The sequence below is a fragment of the Sander lucioperca genome, chromosome 7 (genome assembly GCF_008315115.2).
Source record: "Sander lucioperca isolate FBNREF2018 chromosome 7, SLUC_FBN_1.2, whole genome shotgun sequence".
Classification (NCBI taxonomy): Eukaryota; Metazoa; Chordata; class Actinopteri; order Perciformes; family Percidae; genus Sander; species Sander lucioperca.
This window is the reverse complement of record NC_050179.1, coordinates 33,615,668-33,642,979: the sequence shown is the minus strand read 5'-3', so window position 1 is coordinate 33,642,979 and position 27,312 is coordinate 33,615,668. Positions and strand designations below refer to the sequence as shown.

The 27,312-nt window shown below is 42.7% G+C and overlaps 2 protein-coding genes across 4 annotated transcripts; both read left to right on the top strand.

Moving 5' to 3' along the window:
• The first annotated feature begins 1,446 nt into the window (after positions 1-1,446).
• LOC116036236 (ankyrin repeat and SOCS box protein 15-like) lies at positions 1,447-12,679 on the top strand. The gene is made up of 10 exons (XM_036003640.1): positions 1,447-1,805; positions 3,412-3,519; positions 3,628-3,680; positions 4,013-4,144; positions 5,234-5,398; positions 7,007-7,252; positions 7,512-7,683; positions 9,716-10,235; positions 11,076-11,229; positions 12,428-12,679. The coding sequence occupies exons 2-10, from the start codon at positions 3,416-3,418 to the stop codon at positions 12,601-12,603; spliced, it is 1,722 nt and encodes a 573-aa protein (XP_035859533.1). The 5' UTR covers positions 1,447-1,805; positions 3,412-3,415; the 3' UTR covers positions 12,604-12,679.
• Positions 12,680-17,851: 5,172 nt separating this feature from the next.
• Positions 17,852-26,057, top strand: asb15a (ankyrin repeat and SOCS box containing 15a). Of its 3 annotated transcripts, none has more exons than XM_031279744.1 (10): positions 17,852-17,959; positions 18,925-19,032; positions 19,130-19,167; positions 20,577-20,708; positions 21,243-21,401; positions 21,523-21,768; positions 21,863-22,034; positions 23,157-23,700; positions 24,293-24,446; positions 25,665-26,057. In XM_031279744.1, the coding sequence occupies exons 2-10, from the start codon at positions 18,929-18,931 to the stop codon at positions 25,820-25,822; spliced, it is 1,707 nt and encodes a 568-aa protein (XP_031135604.1). In that variant the 5' UTR covers positions 17,852-17,959; positions 18,925-18,928; the 3' UTR covers positions 25,823-26,057. The 3 variants fall into 3 exon arrangements, with proteins under 3 accessions (XP_031135604.1, XP_031135605.1, XP_031135606.1); XM_031279745.2 differs by having other exon boundaries at positions 17,857-17,959; positions 18,928-19,032; XM_031279746.2 differs by lacking the exon at positions 17,852-17,959 and having other exon boundaries at positions 18,946-19,032; positions 20,577-20,712.
• Positions 26,058-27,312: the final 1,255 nt, after the last annotated feature.

The window sequence follows — 27,312 nt, the reverse complement described above, 5'->3', positions numbered from 1 at the left end:
ACTTTTTCACCATTGCACTCTATGTTTTACTCCACTGCATTTATTAAACAACTAATTCATTTTATTTTTAGCTGCTTTTTATGTGCCCCTTTTTTTTTAGATGCTAAACCGGCCATGAGGAACAACTTTGTCAAGTTTCGGGGCAATCGGAATACTTGTTGCCAAGATAACGCAACTATCAAAATTCTTTGGATAACTTTTCGTCATGAGGGTAAACAGATTTTACCTGCAAAAATTCAAGAAGTTTGAAATCACGGCATAGGACAAGTTCGAAAGAATGTAAAACACATGAAAAATGCATAAATTAAAAATGGCCACCATCCAGTTGGGCGGAGCTAATGAAGGTAAATGGGAAATATGTCCGCAATGATTAGCGCAATATGTGTATTAAATCTGGTGAAAATCGGAGCAACTATGTCCAAGTTAAGGCCTTCCACGCATTAGGGGGCGCTATGGAGCCCACTTACAGGTATGGGCCAAATCGCTGTACAGTCTCGCAAAGCTCCCAGGTGTTTATGTGGGCGCCAGAATGAGTTTTTGTATTGAGGCCGTCAAAAATGTGCCCAAGGGCTAAAACCAATAAGGGGGCGCTATAGAGCAACCATACCACTCCCAAGCCTAAATGTGAATTCAGATTAAAGAGTTTACTATTCTGCACATGGCTGCAACATTTAGAGAGTTTTCTTGCATCCTAAAGTCCTTAAACAAGTGTTCGTAAAATGAAGATTTTTGCACGAAAACCAAGATTTCGGAAATTTTTGAATTTTGTAATTTTTTCTAAAAATAGCTTCAATAGCTTGAAGATGAGACCTATGTTCCCTCAAAATTTGGTATATTAAGTTATTATTTTTTTCCGAATTAAGGCGCACGTTAGGGGGCGCTATGGAGACCCCTGGCAACGCCCCAGTCCAGTCACTACAGAACTTTGCAATTGACACCAGTTCTGACATGTGTGCAAATTTTTTTGAGTTTTCGTGCAGTCTAACTCGATCAAAAATGCGACAAAGGACTCGGAAAAATAATAATCCTTACAAAAACAATAGGTCCTTGCACTTTCAGTGCTCGGACCCTAACAATGATGGGTGTTGAAACAGAGAGATTCATCATTTCAGTGATGTTTCCCTCGTTAAATAAAGCTTGATAATGTCATCTTAACAAAAGGAAGACAGTAAAACAGAAGTGATACAATCTGAGAAAAGCAGAGATACGTCAAAAACAACTTAAATCAAGCCGATGAAAAGTCCTTAAAAGTCAATGAAACCAGAGTCACAAACAGCAGAAAACAAAACCAGAGCATTAAAAATCACAACAGGAAACATTTACACAACAGTTTCCTCATAAAAGGAAATTTAAAGCCTGGATTGAAGAGACAGTCAGAGCTCCACTGTTTCCCTGCAGCTCTTGCTTGAACACAGCCAACAGTTTTTACGAGACATCCATCAGCGGAGGAGAAAAAATAGACCCGATTGATTTTGCTTTCCAAGAAGAACAATAGACGGTGAAGTTGTTGGCTGCGGGAGTCCACAGTCTAAACCCCAGAGGCTTGTGGGATCTTGAATGTGGGATTCCCGCCAAACACGACAAAGACCCGGCTTAGCCCACACAATAGCACGCTGACCCGGCTATATTTAAGACCAGCAGGCCAGGTGCCGACCACACCAGCCCCTCACACTGCGTTTCTGCAGGCAGCATCAGTCTGGTGTCTCTGAAGCATCTGAACGCAGGTCATACCTAAATATAAAAACTATCTGTGCTGTTGGAGTGGAGAGGGACCGGTCAGCGTGAGCCGCCAACACAGCTCACAGGTGAGAATCTTCACTTGCAAGTGTCATCTGTGATGTTTTTTTTTATTTTGCATTGGCATTTGTTTTTTTGTCATGTTTTTAGTGAATGGGGATCCTTAAATACCCCAACAAAAGTTACATTTATAATTTACCTCTACTAGGTAATGCTTTATTTTACAAGTCGGTAATTTCAGTATAATTTCCTAGAAAGTTCCACGCAAAGAGCTATGTCATTTGGTAAATCTGTGAAAAATAGGAAACTCAAAGGCAAGAAAATATGCATTCTTTACTCATTTAAAATTGGAAACTTTATTCTTCATATATGTTGAATTGTTTGCTTGCCTATGGACAGATTTCAAATATTTGCATGCTCAGAAGACCTGCTGTACTCTGACTAAAAGGATCTCTAGGTTACACTGGCAACTACTTGAATTCATTATTTGGAAGTTCATCAAATTGACACCGTCGCTCTATTATTAGCAACAATTTCCAGGAAAGTTCCTGGCAAACGATTAGGAGGAAATTGCAGATGTGTAAAATGAAGCGTTACCTTTTGGGTTTTTTTGTTGACACTTTGCCAAAAGATGTGTTGCTTCAACTCCATTGTCATTTTTAAGACAATAATTTATCATTTAATAATTAAAATATCATTTAATATACATCATTTGTTGTTTTTTTTTGCCTTGGATTGTTGTGTTTCTGTTATTTTGTCCACCCTCTTGCATTTTCTGGTACTTCAACTGCATGCAGTTACATTACATTACATTACATGTCATTTAGCTGACTCTTTTATCCAAAGCGACTTACAATTGCTATATATCAGAGGTTGCACACTTCTGGAGCAAATAGGGGTTAAGTGTCTTGCTCAGGGACACATTGGTTGATGTATCGCAGTGGGAGTTCTAGAAAATCTGTGACAAAGACAGGGAATATTTTAATTTAAACTTGACATGGCACATAATCAACTTGTTTGAACATCTTCAACTTTTTTAAAAAGACGTTAAATAGAACATTGTGCGGTATCAGAGCTTTTGGACAGTAAAGTCAAAACCAACAAACAGACAGCTGAAGAAAATCAAGACTGAATCAATGTCGTTGCTTGGAGGGAAGTCAATCTAAACTGAGTAACTTTTTTGGAATCTTTTATAGCTCCTAGCTTATTAACGGCACATTTACTGTTCAATCTTAGTGTTTTAGGTTTTAAACATAGACTTTAAACAGCAGAAAGACACAGTTAGAGACTGGCTGGGGAAGAAAGCGGAGCATTTAGCAGCTAAAGAACCAGGTATTTTTCTCAGGAGTCTATTGGGACAAAATCAGAGCTAAAAGTAGAGTGAATACTCAAATTAATCATGTGGACACAAAACCTGACTCCAGTGGGATGATCATGTTGCCCTGTGTCTGCTGGATGTGGAATTTGGCAGCTGTTGTAAACATGTTAGCCACACCTACTTTATAAGTCTATAATATGTCAGATGTTTTGTTTTTAGCTTGTTCTGCTGCCCCCAGGTGGCCAAAATATCAATTAATGTAACTTTAAGTAGGTGATCTGTAATTTATGTGCTCCAAACCATGAGTTTGGTCCTTGAAACGCTGTTTATCAATCAATGTTTTATCGTCACTGCAGAGTGATGAACACTTATGAAGAATACGGTGAAGAGGAGCTCAGTGACTACATCATCCAGCTCGGTATTCAAGACTCTTGCCAAGATGCTTTTCTGAAATCTGCAGCAAGGTATACGGAAGCCACACCTAAACTTCACCCTCCCACCAAATCCTTTTTGTTGATAATTTGATGAAAGCCAGCTGACTGCCCTGTGCTTCCTCTGCTCCTGGCTGTTAGTTTAGAAACAGCGACGGATGAAAATTTGAGAGTCCTGGCCGCCATCGAGCAAGGTGGGTTGGACATACCTTTCAACATTACACAGCTTTGTCTTTTTTGTTCTATTCTGTGGCCGGCAGCCAGAGTCACAAGGCCGGCCGGCAGCTGTACGTGAGGACTGCCAGGGATCAGGAGGCTGGCCGACTGACAGGGAGAGGCAGATATATAAACAGAAGAGATACAGTATGAGAGGAAAAAAGTAGGAGAGGAAAGAAGCTTGATTTGCAGAAAAGGGGAAAAGTACCTCAGCTCCAGTGAGTCCTGGGCGTTTCTCATAGTTTTTAAAAGCCTTTCCTCTTTTCATTCTTGTAACCCGGGGCTGTTGCCTTGTTGCCTTGTCGACCAGGTGAGGTCTTGATGCTCAGGGGGATGCTGAGGCACACCTTCGCCTTCAGGGAGTCGGACAGCCGCGGCTGGCTTCCCATCCATCGAGCCGCATCCCAGCCAGTCCTGGAGGTTCTGCAGACTGTCTTGAGATGTAAGTACATTTGTTCAGTAGGTCGTTTTAATGGAACTATTAATAATGAAAACAATTAAAATAAATGGTGTGATCTTATGAAGGCGCTTATTATCTGGAGGTCCCTTCATAGCAACAACGTTTTAATGAATGCAGTAGCAAATACAAGGGAGGGAAGCAGAACGTGTACAGATACAGAGCAACATGATCATCCCACTGGAGTCGAGTTTGTGTTCACATTCGCATTCATTTAAGTCCAATATTCATTCTCTTTTTAGCTCTGACTTGGTCTCCACCGACTCCTGAGAAAAATACCTGGTTCTTTAGCTGCTAAATGCTCCAATTTCTCCACCAGCTAGTCTCTAACATGTCTGTCTGCTGAAACACTGAGGCTGAACTACATGGTAGACAGTAAATGTGCAGTAAAACCAAAACTGCAGGGCAGAAAAGAACACACACAAAAGAAAAACTGCTAAAAAGTTCTGTACAGCAGCAGAGTTGGTAAGATGTCTGTGGTTTCAGAAATACCTGGGACACTTTCACATCATCATTTCATCTACATAATTGATAATTGCAGCTTTAATTACCATTTTCTAATGTAAAGCATTACTGCCCGGCATTGATACGGAATGTAACTTCATCATACATCCGGTTTTGCTGCTGTTCAGCTGGTTAGATTTAGCACATGGATGCTGAAAGTTTGTGTTTAGCGGCTATTCAGATGCTAAGTGACACAACAACAGACTGTGGAAAAAATATAACCTCCAAAATATAACGGGTGGAGTTTACACCAATAAATAAATAAAGATGACAAGCGAAGATGAAGGTCACACATTAGGTTGAATGCATCGGAGCCAACATCATCACAATAACGGCTGCCTGAAATAATATTAATGCACAGAATACTCCACTGGGAAATGATGCTGCCTTCCAGCTTTATGACAGCATGATGTCTAGGTCTAAAATAACTTGTGATGGCTCCCCACACATTCAGCCTGGAGGTCAGCCAGCAGCGGCAGCGAGGTATCACCTGCAAGGTCACACAGCATAGCTGGCAATGCGATGTGAACTCTAGGAACGGACATTTTGACCTGTTTGTGTTTGTGTCAGTGGCAGCTCAGGGGCTCAGCCTGGAAGAGAGGACGGCCATGGGAGGAGAGACGCCGCTGACGCTGGCAGTGAAAGCCGGACTGGTGCAGAATGTGAAGAGCCTGCTGGAGTACGGAGCCTCGCCTCACAACACTAACAGCAAAAATGAGTCGCCGCTTCTGCTCGGTAACAATGTAGAGGGTGAAGTGATTACCAACACTAATGGTCCCATGGGGCAGTGATGATGAACATTAACAGAACAGATCTTTATCATATCATGAAGGAGGAAATTAGCTATAGAGACCAAAAGCGTTTTTTTGTACCTGGCTGTAAACATGTTTAATTCTGCTGTACGTTGGCGATTTTAACATGGGGGTCAATGGGGATTCGAATTTGCATTTCCTAGCATGGCAAAGGAATGTCCCGCCCTACTCTGCCTCTGGTTGCCCTACCCTGGTATTCTTACCCTAACCAATCTCACTCCTCATGCCTAAACCTAACCAACTAAAGGTAACCTGTACTAGCCAATCAGAGGCAGTAGGGCGGGACATTCCTTCGCCATCCTAGGCTGGCTAGTCCACACAGCATTCCGGGATGGGAGAAAAACAAGCTCTGATTATCGGCGGCTGCTCGGTAAAACTGTAGAGCAGTGGTTCTCAAACTTTTTTCAACAATATACCCTCTTCGAAAGCACAAACATTTTGGGTAGAAATAACAATGCCTAGCTTTATAAAGAGGCACAATACAGTTTTCATTTACACAACAATTTTGTAACTAAAAACACTCAAATGCTACATTTCAAATGTTCCGAATCACTAAGTTCATTCATTATAGTGTATAATTATTTTCGGAATTATGCTATGACTATTTTTTTAATTAACATTTTTTTTTCTTTTTTTTTTTTTTAAATCTAACGTACCCCCTGCAGTACTCCAAAGTACCCCTAAGGGTATGCATACCTGATCATTACACCTTAATGGATGGATAAAAAAATAGAGAGATATCTCCTGGGGTCAATTTGGAAAGTCTGTCCTTAAGGTATCGCCAGAGTAACAGCCATGTTCATGTAAAAAAATGTGCTGTAAAACCTCAGAAAAACTAGTAGCTAAAAGAGGCTGAAAAGCTCCACATCTGTGTGTGTTCACACCAGTGACACCTTTTACATTACACATCAGATTAATTAATTAAAAAAAATATTGTGCAGCTTAAAGACAGTCAGCAAAGCCTTGTTGTATAAATTGAAAAAGCCCATCCTAGGAAATGCAAATTTGCTATTGGGATTGACTCCCTTCTAGAGCCAGCCTCAAGTGGCCACTTGATGAACTGCAGTTTTTTTGGCACTTCTGCATTGGCAGATTGTTTCTTAGTTCAGCTTCACAGAACCACAGAACTGCTCTCAAGGCTGTTGTTTTTGTCCTTTCTTCCCTCCAGTAACATCCGCGTATACAGATCATTTTGGCATTATCTGCCCAAGTTTTAAATCTTGAGTCTTAAATCATATTTATTTGCTTATCGTATTTATGATATTATGATAGGTACCATTTAAACATTTTCTTTCATTAAAATAGCAATGAATAAACAGATATTCTGCATTACTAGACTCAGCTTTCAGTAATGTTGGGACATTTGGTGTGAAACATTTCCTGTGCCCATGTAAAAAGGCCAGGGCCAGGACAGGCTTTACACTTCCTGCCTCAAGGAGGAAAGCTACAGTACATAATGCTTTCTTTGTGTGGTTTGTTTTGCATCCATAATTCATTGCCGATTAAGACAGACTTTTTCCTCACCTCGCAGCGGTGAAGGCCGGCTCTTACGAGATGACGTACGCTCTGGTTGCTCACAACGCCTGGGTGGATCAAGTGTGCCGGAGGAAGTGGACGGCGATGCACGAGGCGGCCAAGGTTGGCAAAGTGGACATCCTGATGCTGCTGCTGAGGAACGGCGGCCGGGTAAACCAGAAGGACGTGACGGGGGTGACGCCGCTCGCAGTGGCTGCAGAGCATGGGCACTTCCACATTGCTGAGATTCTGCTGAACTGTGGTCAGTCTCGATATAAAAGTGCAGGTTTAGAGACCGTGTAGAGACAGTTACAACTTACAAGGGGAGAAACTATGTAAAGTCTGAGGAATTTGTCAGATATCACAACAGCATAAGGAAAAATATTACAATACTTTAAAATTAAATCATTTGCCCAGTTCTGACAGTATGAGGGATTTATTTGTCTAATTTGTATTTCCCCTCTATTTTAAAGCGTACAAGTCCAATCTCCACTTGTTTCTTCCCTCTCCTCCCTGCCCAGGTAGCAGCGTTAACTCTCAGGCCTGTAATGGTGAAAGTGTCCTGCTCGATGCGGTCGGATCAGGAAACACGGACTGCATTCAGCTGCTGCTGGACAATGGAGCCAACCCCAACCTGCCCAGCCTCACGGGACACCTGCCCATCCACAAGGCAGCGTATGCCGGACACTACGAGTGAGCTCCTTCTGTTCGACACTGTGGCAGCTTGTAGACGCCAGTCACCCCAGAAAGTGAAATTTGTCCACATGTCTTTGTAAAATAAAGGGTGCTAAGGGCTTGGAGACATTACCTGCTTGCAGGGCTGCAGGGCTGCAGGGCTAATGGTTAACAAACTAACAAACTAAGATAGCTTCCTCCATTTTGGACTCTCCAGCTCTCTTGTTCCCTCAAAGGTCAGCACTGTCAAGACAGCTTGCTATTGGTCAGAAGCGTAACTTTACATGTGATATACAAGTTCATCAATATTGAATAGAGAAATCAATCAACAATGAAAATAATCGTATTATTACTTTCATTGTTGATTTTTTTCTTGATTAATCGGTTAGTTGTTTGGTCGAAAAAATGTCAGAAATCAATCAATCAATCAAAATGTATTTATATAGCACTTTACAGCAACCAGCAGGTATCCAAAGTGCTTTACATCAGGAATCAAGTATACAACAACATATCATACAATAAAAAGAATGAAACATATAACACAGTAAAATCAGAAAAGGTTACAAAGAAACAGGAGAGTGAAATTGTCACACCACTTCTACGTATTAAAAGCCAGTCTAAACAAATAGGTTTTGAGTTTGGACCTAAAAAGAGCTACATCCGTAATAGTACGAATATCAGGGGGTAACTTGTTCCAGAGTCTCGGGGCAGCAACTGCAAAAGCCTGATCACCCCACCGTTTATACCTTGACCTTGGCACTTCTAAAACCAGCTGATTTGAAGACCGCAATGACCGGTTGTGCTCATGCAAAGTTAAAAAAAATGTTTCAGGCAATTTAAGGCCTTGAAAACAAACAATAATATCTTAAAATATATTCTAAAACACACACAGCCAATGTAGGGTGTAAAGAACAGGAGTGATGTGTGCACGTCTAGATGCATTTGTTAAAAAGTGAGCAGCAGCATTTTGAACAAGTTGAAGGCTTGAGATGGAGGTCTGATTCAGACCAACATAAAGAGCATTACAGTAATCCAACCTTGAACTAATAAAGGCATGAATAGCCTTTTCTAGGTCGTGCCTGCTCAGGAAAGGCTTAACTTTAGCCAGGAGACGAAGCTGGAAAAAGCTCATTGTAACAACATTACTGATCTGCTCCCAAACTCAAAGCTGGACCATTTTGCGTGCCTCAGTTTTATCTTCGTTCAAATTAAGAAAGTTTTGTGAAAGCCACAACTTAATATCATTAATACAACTAAGCAGGGAGTTTAGTCCGACACTGTCATTTGCTTTCATAGGCAAATAAATTTGCAAATCATCTGCATAACAATTAAAATGATGGTTGTGCTTGCCTATAATAGCCCCTAAAGGCAACATATATAAAGAAAACAGAATGGGGCCAAGAATGGAACCCTGGGGTACCCCACAAGAGAGAGGCGCAGCTGATGAGGAGAGGTCACCAATCATGACAGAAAAAAAATGGTGAAAAATGTGCATTAGCGTTTCCCAAAGCCCAAGATGACGTCCTCAAATGTCTTGTTTTTGTCAACAACTCAAAGATATTCATTTTACGGTCACAGAGGAGTGAAGAAACTATTGGATACTGTGGCAGCTTGTAGGCAATACCAGTCACACCAGAAAGTGAAATATGTCCACGTCTTTGTAAAATAAAGGGTGCTAAAGGCTCAGAGACATTACATGCTTGAAGGGCTAATGGCTAACAAATGTCTTGTTTTGTCCACAACTCAAAAATATTCAGTTTACTGTCACAGAGGAGTGAAGAAACCAGAACATATCCACATTTAAGAAGATGGAATCAGAGAATCTTAACTTTTTTTCATTAAAAATGGCTCAAACCGATTAATCAATTATACAAAATAGTTGGCGGTTAATTTAATAGTTGACAACTAATGGATTAATGAATTAATCTCTGCAGCTCCAAATGTCACCGTTGTAAATGCTGGTGTGCCCCGAAACGTTAGACTCAAAGGCTGTTTGAACTCTTGGTTCTTATTATTATTATCTTATTGGACCCTTGTTCTTTCCCCACAGTGCTCTGAAGATGCTGATACCTCTGTCCACCAAGAAGGCCATCAAAGAGGCGGGTCAGAGCCCGGTCCACTCTGCGGCGGAGGGCGGCCAGATCCGCTGCCTGAAGCTCCTGTTGGCCTGCGGCTATGACGTCAACTACCGCATGAACACCAGAAACTCCGAAAACTACCGGGATATGAGGAAAAGCGCCTTGTACTTTGCCGTCTCCAACGGGGACGTGCACTGCACCAAAATCCTGCTGGCGGCCGGGGCGAAGACGGACCTGGACCCGCTGTGCTGCCTCCTGGTGGCGGTCAGGTCGGGGTGCTACGACATCGTGAAGCTGCTGCTGGCGGCCAAAGCAGACGTGAACTGTTACTTCACGGTGGTGAACGACACGGTGTTCCCCACGGCGCTGCAGTACTGCCTGAAGGACGAGGTGATGATGAGGCTGCTGCTCAACAACGGCTACAAGGTGGAGAGGTGCTTCCAGTGTCAACACGACAACGCTTTTGAAGCTGCGAATGAGAGGACAATCCCAGTGAGTGACAGCTGTTACTTGTTTTCCTTAAAGCAATGGATTGACATTTTAGGAAATACACTCACATGCTTTCTGGCGGAGAGTTAAAGCTGTTTCATGCTTCTTGTGTTCAGCGTGGTCAGCGTGGTGCAGACGGTGATATGACAAACTGCGGCCTGGGCGACTGTGTGCCGAGGGTCTGTGGAGGGTCGCCGAGCAAGATTTTGTAACAATGCAGACGCGGTCGCATGGACCACGTTGCAATGATTGGCTACAGGAGAGAAGAAGTCCCTTCTTTGAGCCGCTCTGACCGCAATCAGTATGAAAGACTACACAGTTTGCGGCGACCATGCGCGCCGTCTGCAGCACGCCGTCTGCAGCACCCTGACCGCGCTGAACGCAAGAAGCATGCAACAGCTTCAAGATGAGAAGATTTGTATTACTCTGATATCTGTCGCTTAAATATAAGAAGTAGCTTAGCTTAGCACAAAGACTGTAACAGCTAGCCTGGCTCTTTCGGTTGTGGCTAGAAGGGATACAGCTAGGGCCAGAAGTTACACAAAATCTCGCAAAATTTAATATAATAATATTAATACTTTCACCAATGAATCCAAAGGAAACCAATCGTTTTGGTGCCTAAACTTAACTGTCATAGACAGTTTTTTTTTTCGGCTAAACGCTGTGGCTCTATGTATCCCTTCTAGCCACAACGGTCTCTTTCCAACGTTGACAAAATTTCATGTCATTCATTAGTTACCATTTGCACATTTATTTAGCCGTCATTATAAATGTGTTTACTTTTTATACGCGCATATAAAGAAAACATTGACGACCGTTTGAATGTCTGTCCTCTCTCTCCAGTTCTGTGAGATCATGAGCCTCAACTGCGTCATGCATCTGTCCGGGAGCGTGGTCCGGACGCTGCTGGACTACGTCAGCCACGTCCACATCTGCTCCAAACTCAGACTCCTCCTGGAGAAGCAGAGAGAGTGGCCCGAAATATGTGACATCCTCAGTGAGTTCATTTATCAACAGCCGCGACAGCGATCCTGGTGTGCTGTGTGAATGTGTGTTTATACTCACCCAAGTACTGGCGGTATACATTACAGTGGTATAATTATACTTATTCATACCAATAGTTTTTAAATCTGTTTGTGTATCTGTAAAACCTTCCTGACTACCATAACTATGGGTGCTGTCAGGTTGTCTCTGAGAATGTATGTGCATATCATATACTGTAAAAGAGAATTTCTAAATAAACACAGCGGTGCTGTTAGCTGAATGCACATCTTAGTTTTCTTTTCAAAATCACAAATGTGAACCTCATGGTGGCACTAGATGCCAGAAGAAGATCATCTAATGCTTCATTTCAACTAATATCAGCAAAAAAAAGGAAATGGGAATTGAGTTGAACCATACAGGGAAAATGAGGCATTGGTCATTCGCCGTTGGGGACCATGAACGTCTATACAAAATATCATGGCAAATCATACATGTCATCATACAGGTCGTGTCACTAAAACATCAAAATGTCGACCTTCTCGTGGCGCGAGAGGAAAAGTCAGTAAGTCACCAAAGTCTGTAGGATTTATCTACATATCTATTTTCTATATGTATGTGTGTGTGTGTCTGTGTGTGTGTGTCTGTCTGTCTGTCTGTCTGTCTGTCTGTCTGTCTGTGTGTGTGTGTGTGTGTGTGTGTGTGTGTGTGTGCGTGTGTCTCTGTGTGTGTGTGTGTGTCTGTAATGAAGCCTGTAAAACCAGGAAAAGACAACTCTTGTGCCATATTACAATATTACGATATTCAAAATCTAAGAAGATAGATAGATAGATAGATAGATAGATAGATAGATAGATAGATTTTAGGAAAAAAAAAGAGAAATTAAGGTGTTTTAACAGCTAGGTACCTTAAAAACAGTCACAACACAATACAATACTATTATAGCCCTAGCAGAAACTAATTATAAAGCTCCGTAAAGTTGAGCTATTCAGCTGATAAGATTTTAATGACTCCCTGATCTGTGCTCTAGTGCTAACCACAGGACAATTTGTTTTATTTAGCTAGTTTTTTTTGTCTTCTTCCTGCACAAAGTCTGCAGATTGTTTTTCCCTCTCACGTCTCTCCTTTATATCGTCTTTAGTCATCTCAGTTGTGTGTTTTATTACAGTTTGGATCAATAACATAATAACAGTTTTGTGGACCTTGCTCTCCAGACAGTCCTCGCTCCCTAAAGCACCTCTGCAGACTGAACATCAGGAGACGCCTGACCCTGAAGAAACTCAACAACCCTGAGGTCATGAACTCGCACGTTTTCCCTCCCAGACTGAAGAGCTACATACTGTACCAGGAGCTCGACCTTTACAGCCAGGACTCTGAATGCATCATGTGAACATCTCCTGCTCGTTCTGAAAGGATGCAACTATTTTTTAAATCTTTGTAACTTCTGGTTTTTATAAGCACAATACTGTATATTTTCTTCTCTCTCTCTCCACATTTTAGCCCATTTACTTTAAGCTAAATGTACTTTACATTTTTCCAGATCACATTCCTTTTTTTCTCACCACATTGTAGCACTTTTTGGCCCGTTACAGGCTTAAATGGGAGGTGTTGAAGATCAGTCCACCTGTCTGCAAAATATCTCAAACTGCTTAACCAACCCAATCTCACTCCCAACTCGTAAAATACTGACGTTTGGTCGTCAGATACCGACGCAAAAATCACCCTGCGTCTGTATGGCACGCATCGGGCAGAGCAGCAGCTGGACCCGCTGTAAAATGATGCAGTATTAGGAGTAGTCTATATACACGACGCTCCACTTCCGGGATTGCTCAGGTGCTGTCAGACATTCTGCGGAATGTCCCTCATTTCGGCCGCATGTCCGTTACCTTGGGCTTTCTTTGTGTTGTAATTTTAAACTCCGGTGGATTTATGAGGACTATGGTTAACTGCTCCTCAGATCTTTGCAGGGTAAATCCAGACAGCTAGCTAGATCTTTCCAATCAGAGTTTTCTATTGCATGACTAAAGGGAGAGTCGGGACTTTTCCTGGTGGGCCGGTAGTGTTTCGAGGCCGCGAGGGCCGGTCTGATAATAGTTATAAGTTGCAAGTTCTTAGCAACACCATCTGGCGGCCTGGTGTGGGCCGCTGCCCTGCCGCTGCCCTGCCGCTGCCCTGCCGCTGCCCGGCCGCTGGTCAAACTGTGCAGCCTCTGCTCAACCCGTACAGTGGGCCGCAGCAGCTTGTTATTTCAATACAAACACAGGCTATTCAGAAAGCACTAACGGTCACTACCATGTCTAGGTAGTCAAAAAGAAAAGGGAAAAAAGGGATCGTGTTGCTGTGCTGTGTGTTGTTCATTCATTCGCCCCTCGAGGGCCGGTGGTCTACGAAATTTCCCGGTAGATCTTTTGGTCCCACTCCGCCGCTGAACATACACATGTTCCACCAAAACAAGTTCCTTCCCGAGACTATTTTGCAGAGGCACCGTGGCACCGTATGGCCGCCCAAGACGATTGTGATTGGTTTATAGAAATGCCAATAAACCAGAGCACGTTTTTCTCCCATCCAGGAATGCTGTGTGAACTTGCCAGACCCTCCTTCGCAGCGCTGTGGAGGAAGGTCTGGCAAAGCGAGACTATATCCGAGTAAGGAGGTTGGTTGGGGGGGTGGATGGGTCAAACAACACAGGACTTTCACCCAGGAGACCGGGGTTCGTGTCCCATTCTTGTCCCACGTGTCACTGAAACGTACATTTTGTAACCCCACCCACGATCTATTCCTATACCTAACTGTCCCGTTCTTGTGCCGCATGTCAGTTTAACGTACGTCCAGACCCAAAGCATCAAAGTCCCGACCAAGTGCGTCTAAATATGAAGCCAAAGGGCTAGACGCGAGTCCCGAAAGCATCAAATAGTGAGGCTCAGAGACCAGACCAAGCGCGTCTGAATATGATGCTAAAGGAGACTTTTTGCGTCGATAACAAACGCCAAAGACACCTGACCAAGCGTCGCTTTTTGATGCGATGGGAGTGAGAATGTGACTTGACAGATTTGAAATATTATAAATCTAATGCAAGAACTTAAGAAATATTATAAATTTTTCTTTTCAGCCTCAAACCAACAATGGATTGATCTACTAGCATGTGTTGTGTGTGTATCAAACATCCAGTCTCTGTATTTGAAGTGTCAGCTGCATTCTTTAAATCGTCACAGTGATTGTTGATCACCTGTAATTCACAGCATATTGATGATGGAAGTTCAATTGCTTGTGCGATAACGTCATTTGCAATAATTTATGATTTTGAAAGAAAATTAAAGATTCAGTCACCGGTTCTGTAATGTTATTTCTCGCCAATAAAGAAGTATTACTTAGTAATCTGTGTTTTTTCCTGTAGCACTGTGATTATAAGTATCAAATTTACAGCATGTCCTTAATTTTGAACTAAATTGTTTTTACAATTCCTCCATATTAAAAGGTGGAGCCCGTGATTCTGGAGGAAGAACGCCCAAACAAATACACCCCTCCCATCAGAGCGTTAGCCAGATTTACCATCCCTCTCTCTCGCTCCCACTGCCTCTTTCTTCATACATCCATGGTTCCCCCCCCGTCCTGTCCTGTGCCCTAGCCCGAGCGGAATACTGTTATGTGACTCGGTCCGAGCAACTTTGTTTGTTTCCCATTAAGGTTTAGAGCTCAACAGTGACCGCCCACTTTTTTTAATTTATTTTTTAAAGATTACTTTTTGGGCATTTTAGGCCTTTACTTTTATAGGACAGCTGAAGACACGAAAAGGGAGAAAAAGGGGAAATGACATGGAGCAAAGGGCCGCAGGTCAGAGTCGAACCCGCTGCCGCCGCGCCGAGGAGTGAACCTCTACACATGAGCGCACTCCACCAGGTGAGCCACTCAGGCGCCCAACCGCCCACTTTTTTTAACGGCTCCAGTTACGGAGGTGATTTTCCCCCTTCAATATCTCCAATGATTAGGGGTGTCCCAGAATAGTCTAATATTCGATGCTTCAATCGGAAAAAGCCTGATTCGATATCCAGGCTCACAGTCGAATCCTCGCAGCGCTGTAAAGTCCAGTTCAGACCAAAGATTATGGATGAGGGAAGTGTAAACTTGCAGTTATTGCAACCCGCCGGTCTGCAACGTTGTGAAACTTGCCAGTTTACACCAATGCGACGAGATGAGACGGTGTATCATCTTCATAGTACAACTCTTTGTACTTCCATCCTAACTTCCGACTTTCAGGTTTCTTTGTACCTGGATGTCAGTTGTTGCGTCTAAATATGAATGTGGATAACGTTCATGACAGTGAGATACTTGCTACAGCGGTCACAACGCACCCCTCCACCCACATGATTTGATGATCAGCGACTATAGCCAAGACTTGACAATTCTGATTGGCTATGAAACTTCTTAGGCGGGGACACCCCTGCTAATGATGTTTCATTAAATGATTATGTAAAGAGTTTTAAGCCTGGAACCAATCCAACCAGCTACAAGATGATTTGTGACCATAAGACATTTAATTCAGCGCAAAAAAACATGGCAAAGGTACAAGCTTGTATACAGAAACATCTTAGACTTCAATGGAAGCAGTTCGCGGGTGCGGTAAACATTTCCATGGTAACAGCAAACTTTACCAATCAAAAGACGCCACTCTTATGCTTAGGATTGTTGGTAGTTTAGTACTTCTCCATGACATCGTGAATAAAACAGGTTTTTCTTAAAACTTTAACTTATGATGTGTTGTACGAATTGTTTCGGTGCTTGAAATGAGTTTACCAGAGTCTTAGGTTGTATATGATTAAAGGTGCAGTAGGTAAGCCTTATAAAACTAACTTTCTGTCATATTTGCTGAAACTGACCCTATGTTCCAGTAGAACTACATGAAGCAGGTCATTTTAAAAAAAATCCAGCTCCTCTGGCTCCACCTACAGCCTGTAGTGAGATTTGCAAAAATCCACAGCTCCCTGTTCAGATGCACCAATCAGGGCCAGGGGGGTTGTCTAACTGTTCAGATGCACCAATCAGGGCCAAGGGGGTGTCTAACTGTTCAGATGCACCAATCAGGGCCAGGGGGGGTGTCTAACTACGTGTCAATCACTGCTCAGGCACACTATTCATTCTCCCTTGTGGGGGGAGGGGCTTAGGAGACCGTTTTGGGCTTTAGCAGAAAGGGGGGAGGGACTGAGAAGTTGTTGATATTCAGATTTTTTGGCTAAGTCCTGGATCTTCCCAATCCTACCTACAGCACCTTTAAAATAGTAAATAAATGTCTAAATGAAATTTTGTAATATCACTTTTTGAGTAGGAGTTTTGTCAAACATCGCTTGGACCCGCCAATGCGTCTTTCGTCCTCAGAGGGTCAATAGTATGTTGTTGAGCATGAGCGTTTTGTCGTAAATAGACAAAAAACATGGCTGGGTTGGATCAGTGGGTAGAGCAGGCGCACATATACTGAGAGGTTCATGCCTCGATGCAGAGGTCCTAGCTGTCCTGTCAAATAAAGGCAGAAAAGCCCCAAAAAAATCTTTAAAAAAATAAAAATAAAGCTGTTCAGATTGAAGTACAAATTGTAATCTGACAGTAAAGTCTCATTTGAACCAGGGTTATTATAGTAAACAAACAAAAATAAGCATTGCAAAATATATTTAGTGAACTGAAACTAAATTAACTAAAAATAAAGGTTAAAAACCTAATAAAAATGAACATATATCATGTCAGTTTTAGTTTTTGAGCTATAATATTACACTACTGAAAAAAAGATGGCATGAATTTCTTTTAAAAATTAAACGGACTTCACATGAGATGGTGCTGTGCTGTAACTGCTTCACATCGGACACTAAAGTAGGACAACGATTAAACTTTAAACCTCATGGCTATTCTCCAACTATGTGTTTTGTATGTATAAGTAGCTACAGACTTCTGAGACATTATACCTGCAATCCACCCCAAAAACCTATTATTATTATAATTTCCTTTACATACATAAAGACATTTGCACCATAAATTGATGCAGAAAAGGCACAAATTGTTGCAGAAAATTCAGAAGAATGCAGAAAATGAAGTGTTTGACGCTCAAAATTTCAATTTTGCTCAAAAGTGGAGATCTCAACCCCCCCCCCTCCCTTTTTGAAAAACTAAAAACTTAAACTAGCAATCACACTCTGAAAACTATCTAAAACTAAATTTAAATAAAGCGGAGAAGTCAAAGCTAAAATAAAATGAAATCTACTTAAAAAATCATAACCATTATGACCTTGTTTTGAACATCAAAACGCTAATCAAAGAGCACCGAGGTCAAAGGTCAGCAGCAGATGGAGAAAAGGTTACTGTAAGAGTCATATCACTCTTGAAGCCTCTTCATTATTCCAGCAGGTCCTCATTGACTTGTCGCCTAACAGCGTTCGAGCGGACAGATCTCCTCTGTTGCCAAAACATCAGCGCTATCTGATGATTCATAATGACACAATAAATATTCATACAGCAGTCCAGTTCATTATTGTTTGTCATTAGCTGTGGAAAATGTGCACAGAGTGTCGTTACACTCCATTAGGGTGCTGTGGAATGGCCTGCATGTTAAATACACTGGAACAGGTGACACCTATAAATAGCGTGGTAGTGTGTGTGTGTGTGTGTGTGTGAGTGTGAGACGGCGAGCAGTTCAGCCGTGAAACAAACACTGTGCTGCATGCGGCTGCTTCGTCCTATGACTCCAACACGTATACATTTATCAGGTGAGAATGATACAAAACAGGTTTTTTTTTTTTTATCACGTTACAGGTGTGTTTTTCAAGTTCTCCTGCACAGAATGATGTACATTGATACGCTTGTGTACTCGCTGGGGGGGGGGGGGGCGTGGATCACCAACGTTATATCTGCTCGACAGAAAGGAGGTCAGGGGTCAAAGTGTCCTGAAAATAGAACTGACGGCAAAAACATTCAAGAGCTCAAGAAAAGAAAAGAATGTTAATTTAAATGTAAGTGTGGCAGGTTGCTCCAAACTAAAAGTTGGAATGCGCCTCTGTGATTAAACACCAGTCTACTCACTGAAGACTCGAGCGTCTGTCCCAATTCCATACCAATTGCTAAAGGTCCCGTCAGACCAGCATTTATAAACAGCAAAATGTTGGACTAAGATCAGCTCATTCCAGTGGAATCCCTCCTGCATGCAGAGGCAAAGTTAAATAATCGGTAACACTTTACTTGAAGGTATCTACATAAGAGTGACATGACAGTGTCATAAAAACATGACGCTGTCATGACACAGTCATGACACATGAACCCTAACCCTAACTCTAACCCTAACTCTAACCCTAACTCTAACCCTAACTTGTCACGGCAAAAACTGAATGACACTTTGTCATAAACGTTTATGACTAGTTTATAATGTTTCTGACACGTTCATGACACTGTCATGTCACTCTTATGTAGATACCTTCAAGTAAAGTGTAACCAAATCATCAAGCATCAAGTCTAAGAGACAAATATGCCTCTTGACTTAAATAAACTGTCTGAAGTAAGTTGGGTTAGCAATTAACAGATTATTACCCAGAGAGTTTAAGCAAGAGGATTTTTAGTTTAAGGTTTATTTTGGCAGGAACTAATGATTGACTGCTGAAAAGGAATGAACTGAAGTTGTGTGAAGTTGTGACTCTGTGTGTGTGTGTGTGTGTGTGTGTGTGTACCTGTGTGATGCCAGAAGGATGGATGCAGCCGACGACCTGGATGAAGACGAACTTCTGGACTACGACGTTCAGATGAGCATCCAGGAGTCGTGTCAGAGAGAACATCTAAAGGGAACAGGGAGGTACAGGGACATGAAACAACTTCACATTCATATCATTAAGTCTGACATGTCGCATTTATCTAAAAATGTACCTTTGTCTTCCCGTTTGTACGTTTAGGAGTGAAGCTCTGAAGCTTGTGGGGGCCATCAAACAAGGTAAAGAGACAAATCGTGGTGTAGTTAGTAACATAGTAACAAATAGTTAGGATTTGTCAGGACATCTTGAGTTCCTAGTTGAGTAATTTGTATACATATGTATAAGTGGACCCAGATACACTACACAGACTACACTACACAGGCTGGCACGCTGACACAAACAATACAAGATGAACTGGCACAGGACTGAGGAACGGGACAGGTATATGTACGCAGACACAGTGGAGACAATTGGACACAGGTTCAGCACATTAGGGGAGGGGCGGTAATCACACATGGTGGGAAGGCAGACAAAGACCAGGAAGTGAATTGACCTGAAATGACCCAAGACGGTGGGTATCGAAATAAAACAGAAAGTGGCAAAAACATACATAAAAACAGATGAATCAAACATGACCTTATGAGTGGGAGCTAGACATGACACATCTAAGGCCGGCGACAGACTGGCTGCGTGGCGTGAGCATGTCAGCTGCGTGGCGTGTCCGTTTTTATGTTGGCTCCCATGTTAACAGGTTAGAGCTTGCACACTGCCTGCGTGACACGCACGTCTCACGCGCCGAAAACGCGTGCCTGCTAGAAATAGAGCCGACGCCTATTTTTCACGCGACACGCAAACGTGTTGGAAGCGTTTCCAGGCAAAATAGAATAGGAAAATATGTTTAATATGTCATTTTGACACAAATACATATTAATAAATGACATTTTGATGTTTGAAAGTATCTAGGTTTTGATATAAATGCAGATATAAATGTCATTTAAAAAAAAAAAAAAAACGATTTTCTAATATTAACGAAAATATTCTGTAGCCTATTTTGCCGTCAATACTGCCGACGTTGTCTTTGCTGTAATCAAATCAGTATATATTTATCTTTAACATGGTATTTCATTTTATCAATGGGAAACATGTACAGACAAGGCTAGCAGCAGCAGCGGCGCCGCGTCAGACACGTTTCTGGTGTGTAAAGACATAGAAAACACCACACAGGCAGTCTGTTGCCAGCCTTATTGTTTTCTGTCCAGCAAAACACTAATTTCAAAATACCTAAAAGTAATAAATACGTATTTTAAATATATTTAATTGAAATACTGCCCATTCCTGCTAAGGCACTATGAGTTGGGCTGTATTGTACTATCAGCTAGTGATGGTCAAATGAAGTTTCGCGAACCACTGTCTTTATTTCCTGAGCTCACTAGATGGCGCTCTCTGTTCAAAGAAAAAGGTTAAAGGAATGGTAATTCAGAGTGTTTTCAACCCTTTGTTGAACAGAGAGCGCCATCTAGTGAGCTCAGAAAATAAAGACAGTGGTTCGCGAAGCGTCATTTGACCATCACTACTATCAGCGTTTGGTCCCATTTCAGGGAAATCTGCAGGATTGCTTCACTGAATTCTACTGAAACTGTCCCTCCAGGCGACATGTTGGCACTGCAGAAGCTCTGTGATTTCCCAGCAGCCTTCAGTCAGGTGGATGAGCACGGCTGGTATCCTCTGCACAGGGCGGCGGTCCAGCCTCTGGTTCTGGTCCTGGAGACGGTGCTGTACGGTGGGTAAGAGGTCCACACTTTCATTCCACTTGACAGTGTGGAGTTCTGAAAAAGGGATTCAGCACCATGTTTATCTCTGCACATGACTCAGTGGAGAAACATTAGGGCAATGGATGACAGACAAATCAATTCAATTCAATTTTATTTCTTTTTTTGTGTCAAATCATAACAGACGTTATCTCAGGACACTTTACAGATAGACTACACCACAACAATTCCCCCAAGAGCAAGCATTTGGTGCGACAGCGGCAAGGAAGAACTTCCTTTTAACATCCTAAATCCTAACCTGTAACAATAAATGTAAACATATTAGCATTTCTTAACAATTTAATTAAAGGGCCTGACTTAACTTTGGACTCAAACCAGAGACGATTCGGATTAAGTGCATCGTCTCCCTCAGTGTTCGACTTCTTTATCAGACTTCAAACAACTGTTGTTTTACTGACTATCTCATAAAAGTGGCAGGAGTGATGATGCTTTTTGACTGTCCTTTTACAGCCGAAATCATGTAGAACCTTTGTTGTGTGCTTCAGCATCTTTCAGTCTGACTCTGGAGGAAAAGACTTCGGAGGGGGAGACCTTCCTGACTTTAGCAGTGAAAGCTGGATTGGTGGAAAACGTGAAGATGCTGTTGAACCATGGAGCTTCTCCTCACACGACCAACAGCAAGAACGAATCCCCTCTGCTTTTAGGTCAGAACTCAGCCTCTCCAACATATTCCCATTTGATTTTATTCTTCAAAGCAGACATATAAAGAGAAACCCTTTGGAGAAGTTTTGTCTTTCCTCACCATCAGTTCCTCCCCCCCTGCAGCAGTCAGAGCCGGATCTTATCAGATGGTTTCCAGTCTAATAGCTGGAGGAGCTCGGGTGGAGCAGGTGTGTTTGAAGAAGTGGACGGCCATGCACGAGGCCTCCAGGGCCGGCTGCGTTGGTGTCATGGAGCTCCTGTTGCAGCACGGGGGTCAGGTGTCAGAGGCAGACCAGTATGGAGTGACTCCTCTGGGCATCGCTGCGGAGTACAGCCACTCTGAAGTCCTGGAGCTCCTTATCAAACACGGTGAACCCATGATGCCACACTGATTTAATTTATGTTTTAAAATCGTCTTTGTGTTACTGTTGATGATTTTGTTTGTGGTTTATACGTTAAAAAGGTGCCGATGTAAACGCCCAGGCGCCAAATGGCGACAGCGTCCTGTACGACGCTGCAGGGTCGGGGAATCCAGACTGCATCGACATCCTGCTGCAGCACGGAGCAAATCCCAACATCCACAACCTGAGCTCCCAGCTGCCCATCCACCACGCCGCGTACGAAGGACACTACCTGTGAGTGGGCCGATGTTGTACAACTGTTGACACTGTAATCAGCAAGGCTCGTTTGTTAAGATTAAAGAAAAGTTGGCCTGAGCCAAAAAAGTCTCTGAACATCTCTGATTGGTCAAAACACAGGCGCTGTGGAAACTACAACAGCTTCACTCAAAAAAGGAATTACTTGAGGTCACTAGTATAAACATTAGGAGTAAGGGTGGACATTTCTTGTTGCTATATTCACGTTAAAAACTACTTTTTATTGTCAGCTTTAGGTCAGTTTAAAATGTATGACCTAAAGAGAGAGGTGATTGAGTAAGCTAGGGAATAAACAAGAAAAATTTGCTGATAGTTTATTGAAGGAGGACAAAAGTAGACATACATAACCACGAGACACTAACAAGACAAACGGGTCAGGTTTGATCCATAACCTCCAAGTATCTCCTACCGAGTAGGCCTACTAGAAGTTAAAGAGACCTCAACAGTCCCGCCCACAGCCGACTCCGGAAGTAAAAATCCCACTGATTTTCTCCATAAGGATTTAGAATATCAGTCATAATGTCTAAACCATCCGAGGTAGACTGACCCCGAGCTACGTGGTTGTGAAACGAAGGTTTCTGCTCCTGTAGAAGCTAGAAGTCCGTATGAAATCAACCTTGTTTTAAGAATAACATGTTTTATCTGCGATCTTATGGAGAAAAACTACACTACCCACAATCCTAAGCGTAACAGCAACATCTCTGATTGGTCCAACTCGCTGTTACCATAGAAACATTTACCGTACTCGCGAAACCGCGAACGGCTAGAGAGAGCTTCTACCATTGGAGTCTATGATAGTTTCTGTACACGGTCTTGTACCGTTTCCTCTTTTGCCGTTTTCAAAATGTTTTTTTGCGCCGAATCAAATGCATTATGCTCACTATTCATCTCGTAGCTGGTTGGCTTGGTTCCAGACTTAAAATAAAATATATAAGCAATTTTCGAAACGTCACTAAAACAATTGAATGGGGAAAAACACTTCCGGAGTCAAAGCCGTAAAAAAGTGGGCAGTCACTGTTGAGCTCTATGTTCAGGCTTTCCAGCTTTGATGTAGGTTAGTTTCTGATGCTTTTAGACTGATCTACTCTTTTTCTCCATCAGAGCTTTGAGGATTTTGATCCCGATCACCACTAGACGGGCCCTGCGGCTGTCCGGCCACAGCCCCGTCCACTCGGCCGCTGACGGAGGCCACACTCACTGTCTGGAGCTCCTGCTGCAGAAAGGGTTCGACGTCAACGCGCTGTTAGCCCCTCACATCTCGGACAACTATGGAGACATGAGGAGAAGCCCGCTGTACTATGCCGTCTCCAACGGGGACGCCACCTGTACTGAGCTTCTGCTGAAGTTGGGAGCCAAACCCGACCTGGACCCGCTGCGCTGCCTCCTGGTGGCGGTCAGGTCGGGGCGCTACGAGATCGTGAGGCTGCTGCTGGAGGCCAAAGCAGACGTGAACTGTTACTTCACGGTGGTGAACGACACAGTGTTTCCCACCGCGCTGCAGTACTGCCTGAAGGACGAGGTGATGATGAGGCTGCTGCTCAACAACGGCTACGATGCCGAAAAGTGTTTCTGTTGTAGCCATGGCGATGACTGGGATGACCTGAGCGAGTCTGGTTACACAGAAGACCAGGAGGAAAAAGTTGCTGTGAGTTCTTTTCTTTGCCGTAGAAGTAAAACAACTTTACCTAGCGCAATGGGTTGTTAAGATCGATTTTTATTTTACTATTGACCATGAATAGTTGCAAAAAAGGACTTCACAATTGTATATATACAGTGAAAATACATTTTGTGAATGTACCAAATGTACAGTGCTGGGATGAAGCCTGACACCCAGTACGTCTCACACACGCTGGATGTCTCTCCCATCTCGCTACCTCAGTCATCTATCTTGCAAGGGCAATGTTGCTGCAACTGGGGCTGAGCAACGCTCAGGACAGTTATGATTGGTTTAAAGAAATACAAGCAAATTGGAGTGTTTTTTTTACATAGATAGGCCTATAGAACATGTACTGTAGTTCTGTATCTATGGTTTTTTACCCCTCCTTTTAACCCAGAATAAATAAGCGGTGTAGCCATGCAATACGCCAGCACTGAAAGAGCACCACGGAGATATACATAGACATAACTGATCATTTAAAAAAAATCGAAAAGACAAATAAAGTGTTACCTTCTCTCAAGTTGTGTCTAAACAGTGTAAGTACCTGTCTGAGTCAAATGGATGTCGTTTTGTCGTCCAGTTTTGTGATTTCATCAGGGTCTCCTGGCTGGTGAACCTGGCGGGCCGAGTGGTGTCGATCCTCCTCGAATACGTCGGTCAGGTTTCCCTCTGCGGCAAACTGACAAAGATCCTGGAGAACCACAGGGAGTGGCCTCACATTCACAGGACAACACGTGAGTTAACGATGTGGTGACAACCGAGCTCTAGCTAGGTTAGCCATTGTTCGCAGTACCAGTTGATTCCAACGCTGTATTTTGTGCATACAAACACTATAGCAACATGTCCACAGATAGAAGTTGGACAGGACTGTGTGTACGACAGAAGTATGAGACAGAAGTGCTAATAAACTGTATGATACTACAGTTTTCACAACTGTTGATGCACAGGGGAGCCTTGTTGGATTTTGAGCTCGGGGTACTGCGAGGTTGCTCCAGTTCTGAGCAAAAATCCGAGGTCTGGGGGCGTGTTTCTGACTTTGACCTCGGAAAATCGGACTTCCGAGTACAAATGGAACGCACTATGGGACAACTTCCGAGTACCCCGAGCTCAAAATCAAACATGGCTGCACCGTGTGTCAACAGTAGTGAAAGCTGTAGTAACATACAGTTTATTAGCTCTTCTGTAATTTTCGTGTCTCACTAAATCAGTCGTACACAGTCCTGTCCATCTTCTACCTATGGACATGTTGTTACGCTGTTTGTCTGTTCGAGTTCCGAGCTCAGAATACAAATGGAACGCATTCAACATGGGTGTGATGTCATTCCCTAGCCTAGAAATCTAGACGCACCCTAGCGGCAGCAAATGTAATTTTCAGCCAGGGTTGTTCTAGCAACTCTCCATTGGCTTGCAAGCTGGAAAAACCAAACTCTGGTCAGGCCAATCACAACGCGTATAGAGTCGGTGGGTGGACTTAACATAATGATGGCATAGTTCCGCGTGAATTCCCTGCTACTTGAAAACAAGAAGATGGCTGCTGCTGCTGGAGAACAGCGGTCTTTGGCTTCGGCTTTTCTTAAAAAAGGAAGATGTGTTCGGAGTTTTGCCGACCGGATACGGCAAAAGTTTAATCTATCAACTAGCGTTGCTCTGGTTGGTTGTAGCACTATCCTATTGCGTGCCAAGGGAATTTGAAAGACAACCGTTTATCCCGCCCCTCAGATTGAGCCCTGCCAACGGTGAGTTCCCAGACCCAACATCTTGATGTGGTTCTGGCTTGTCAGGCTAGTCATTCCCAGCTCCGGCTTCCGAGTTCCGAGGTAAATGGAAAGCACTATAATTAAAAAGCTGCCATTACACATGAGAACCAGGAGGCGTACATGCTCTTCCTGTAGGACACAACATGTTTCCTCTCACTTTTTGGTTCAAACTGCTGTTCTCTGTGTGATCTACAGGTAACCCTCGCTCTCTGTTTCACCTGAGCAGAGTGGTGATCAGGAAACACCTAAGCTGCAGCATGCTGATGTCCGCCCAGCTGCCCAACAGGCTGAAGGACTACCTGCTGTTCAAAGAGAACGATCTGTATTCCAAAATCATCTGCAAGGAGGACTGAGGGGAACGAGGATATCTGTCTTATATCTACGGAGTCTTAAATGTCAGTAATGAGGTGTGGTTTTTGTAACGAGGCCTGGATTTATCAAACATCTACATGAATACACTTAAGAATGCTGGAGTCAACTTAGGAGTAAAAAAGTGGGAGCAATAAGCTACATTACACATTGTTTCAAAGAGGCATTAACTAATATTGTTATTGTCTCAGGTGTTGCAAAAAATAACCATGAATCTTTTGTTATTGATCATTCATTTCATCACTGTGTGAGGTGACTCAGATTTCTGGGACTCAAGTGTTGGAGGAAGAAGCCTCTTAACTGTGACTTTTTTTGTGAACGTTTGTGGAAATTATGTTCAGACCATGACATAACCAAAAGCAGGTTGGGCTGTTAAAGAATTCTCAAATAATGTTAGAGGATCAAATACCAGCTCCTAGAGTTGCTTCTACTATGCTGTTTTTTGAGCGCTATTTAGTTACTGTCAGTAAAACTTATTTTTTCTGCAAAGATGTTTCACATTAAAAGCCTTCCAGTGGCTCAAAGGGAATACTCTTTCCCGTTTCTGGTTGACTTGCACTTCTTGGTTAAAGAGTACTCTACTAATTTAGCAATGTGCCCCTGTAAATTTCTAGTAGCCTAAGGACAGTTTTAAAAAAGAAAGAAATTGATTCGGCAGAGCAAAATTGTCTTTTTTATTCCATGCATTCTTCTTCCTGTCTTAACCTACAATATAGTCTATGTCGATGACATTCCATTTCCGGGATTGCTCCGGTGCTGCCGGGAATTCCGCCAGATGTCCCTCTTTTTGGCCGGATGTCCATTACGGTCAGTGTAATGCTTATCAGTTCAATTTTCTAAGCACAAATGGACATTTGGAAAAACAGAAAAATGGGTTCAAATATCCAATTTTTAATTTTTTTCCACCTTGACAAATTAAAAAGTTGGATCTTTAACCTGTTTTTCCAATTTTCTGTTTTTTATTCAGGGGATTCAGAAATTGAGAAAATTACAAAATTGCGTCTGAGCTCCAGTTAATCAATACTGCGATGGTATTCTCTCCCTCTACTTTGCGGAATATGCAGGTCATTAACTGCATATGGACCAAAATGAAAAACTGATAGACTTTGGGGTCAGAGGTACTTGCAGAGGGTTGTAGCTAGGCGGGATGAGGGAGAGAATACCATCGCAGTATTGAATAATTGGAGCCCAGATGCAATTTTGTAATTTTCTAAATTTCTGATCCTCTGAATAAAAACAGGAAATTGGAAAAACAGGTTAAAGATCCAATTTTTTAATTTGTCAAGGCAGAAAAAAAAGAAAAAAATTGGATATTGGAACCCATTTTTCTGTTTTTCCAAATGTCCGTTTGTGCTTAGAAAATTGAACTGATAAGCGTTACACTGACCCATTACCTTCCGTTTTCTTTGTGTTGGCGTTCTAACCTCCGGTGGATTTCTGAGGACTATGGTTAACTGCTCCTCAGATCTCTGCA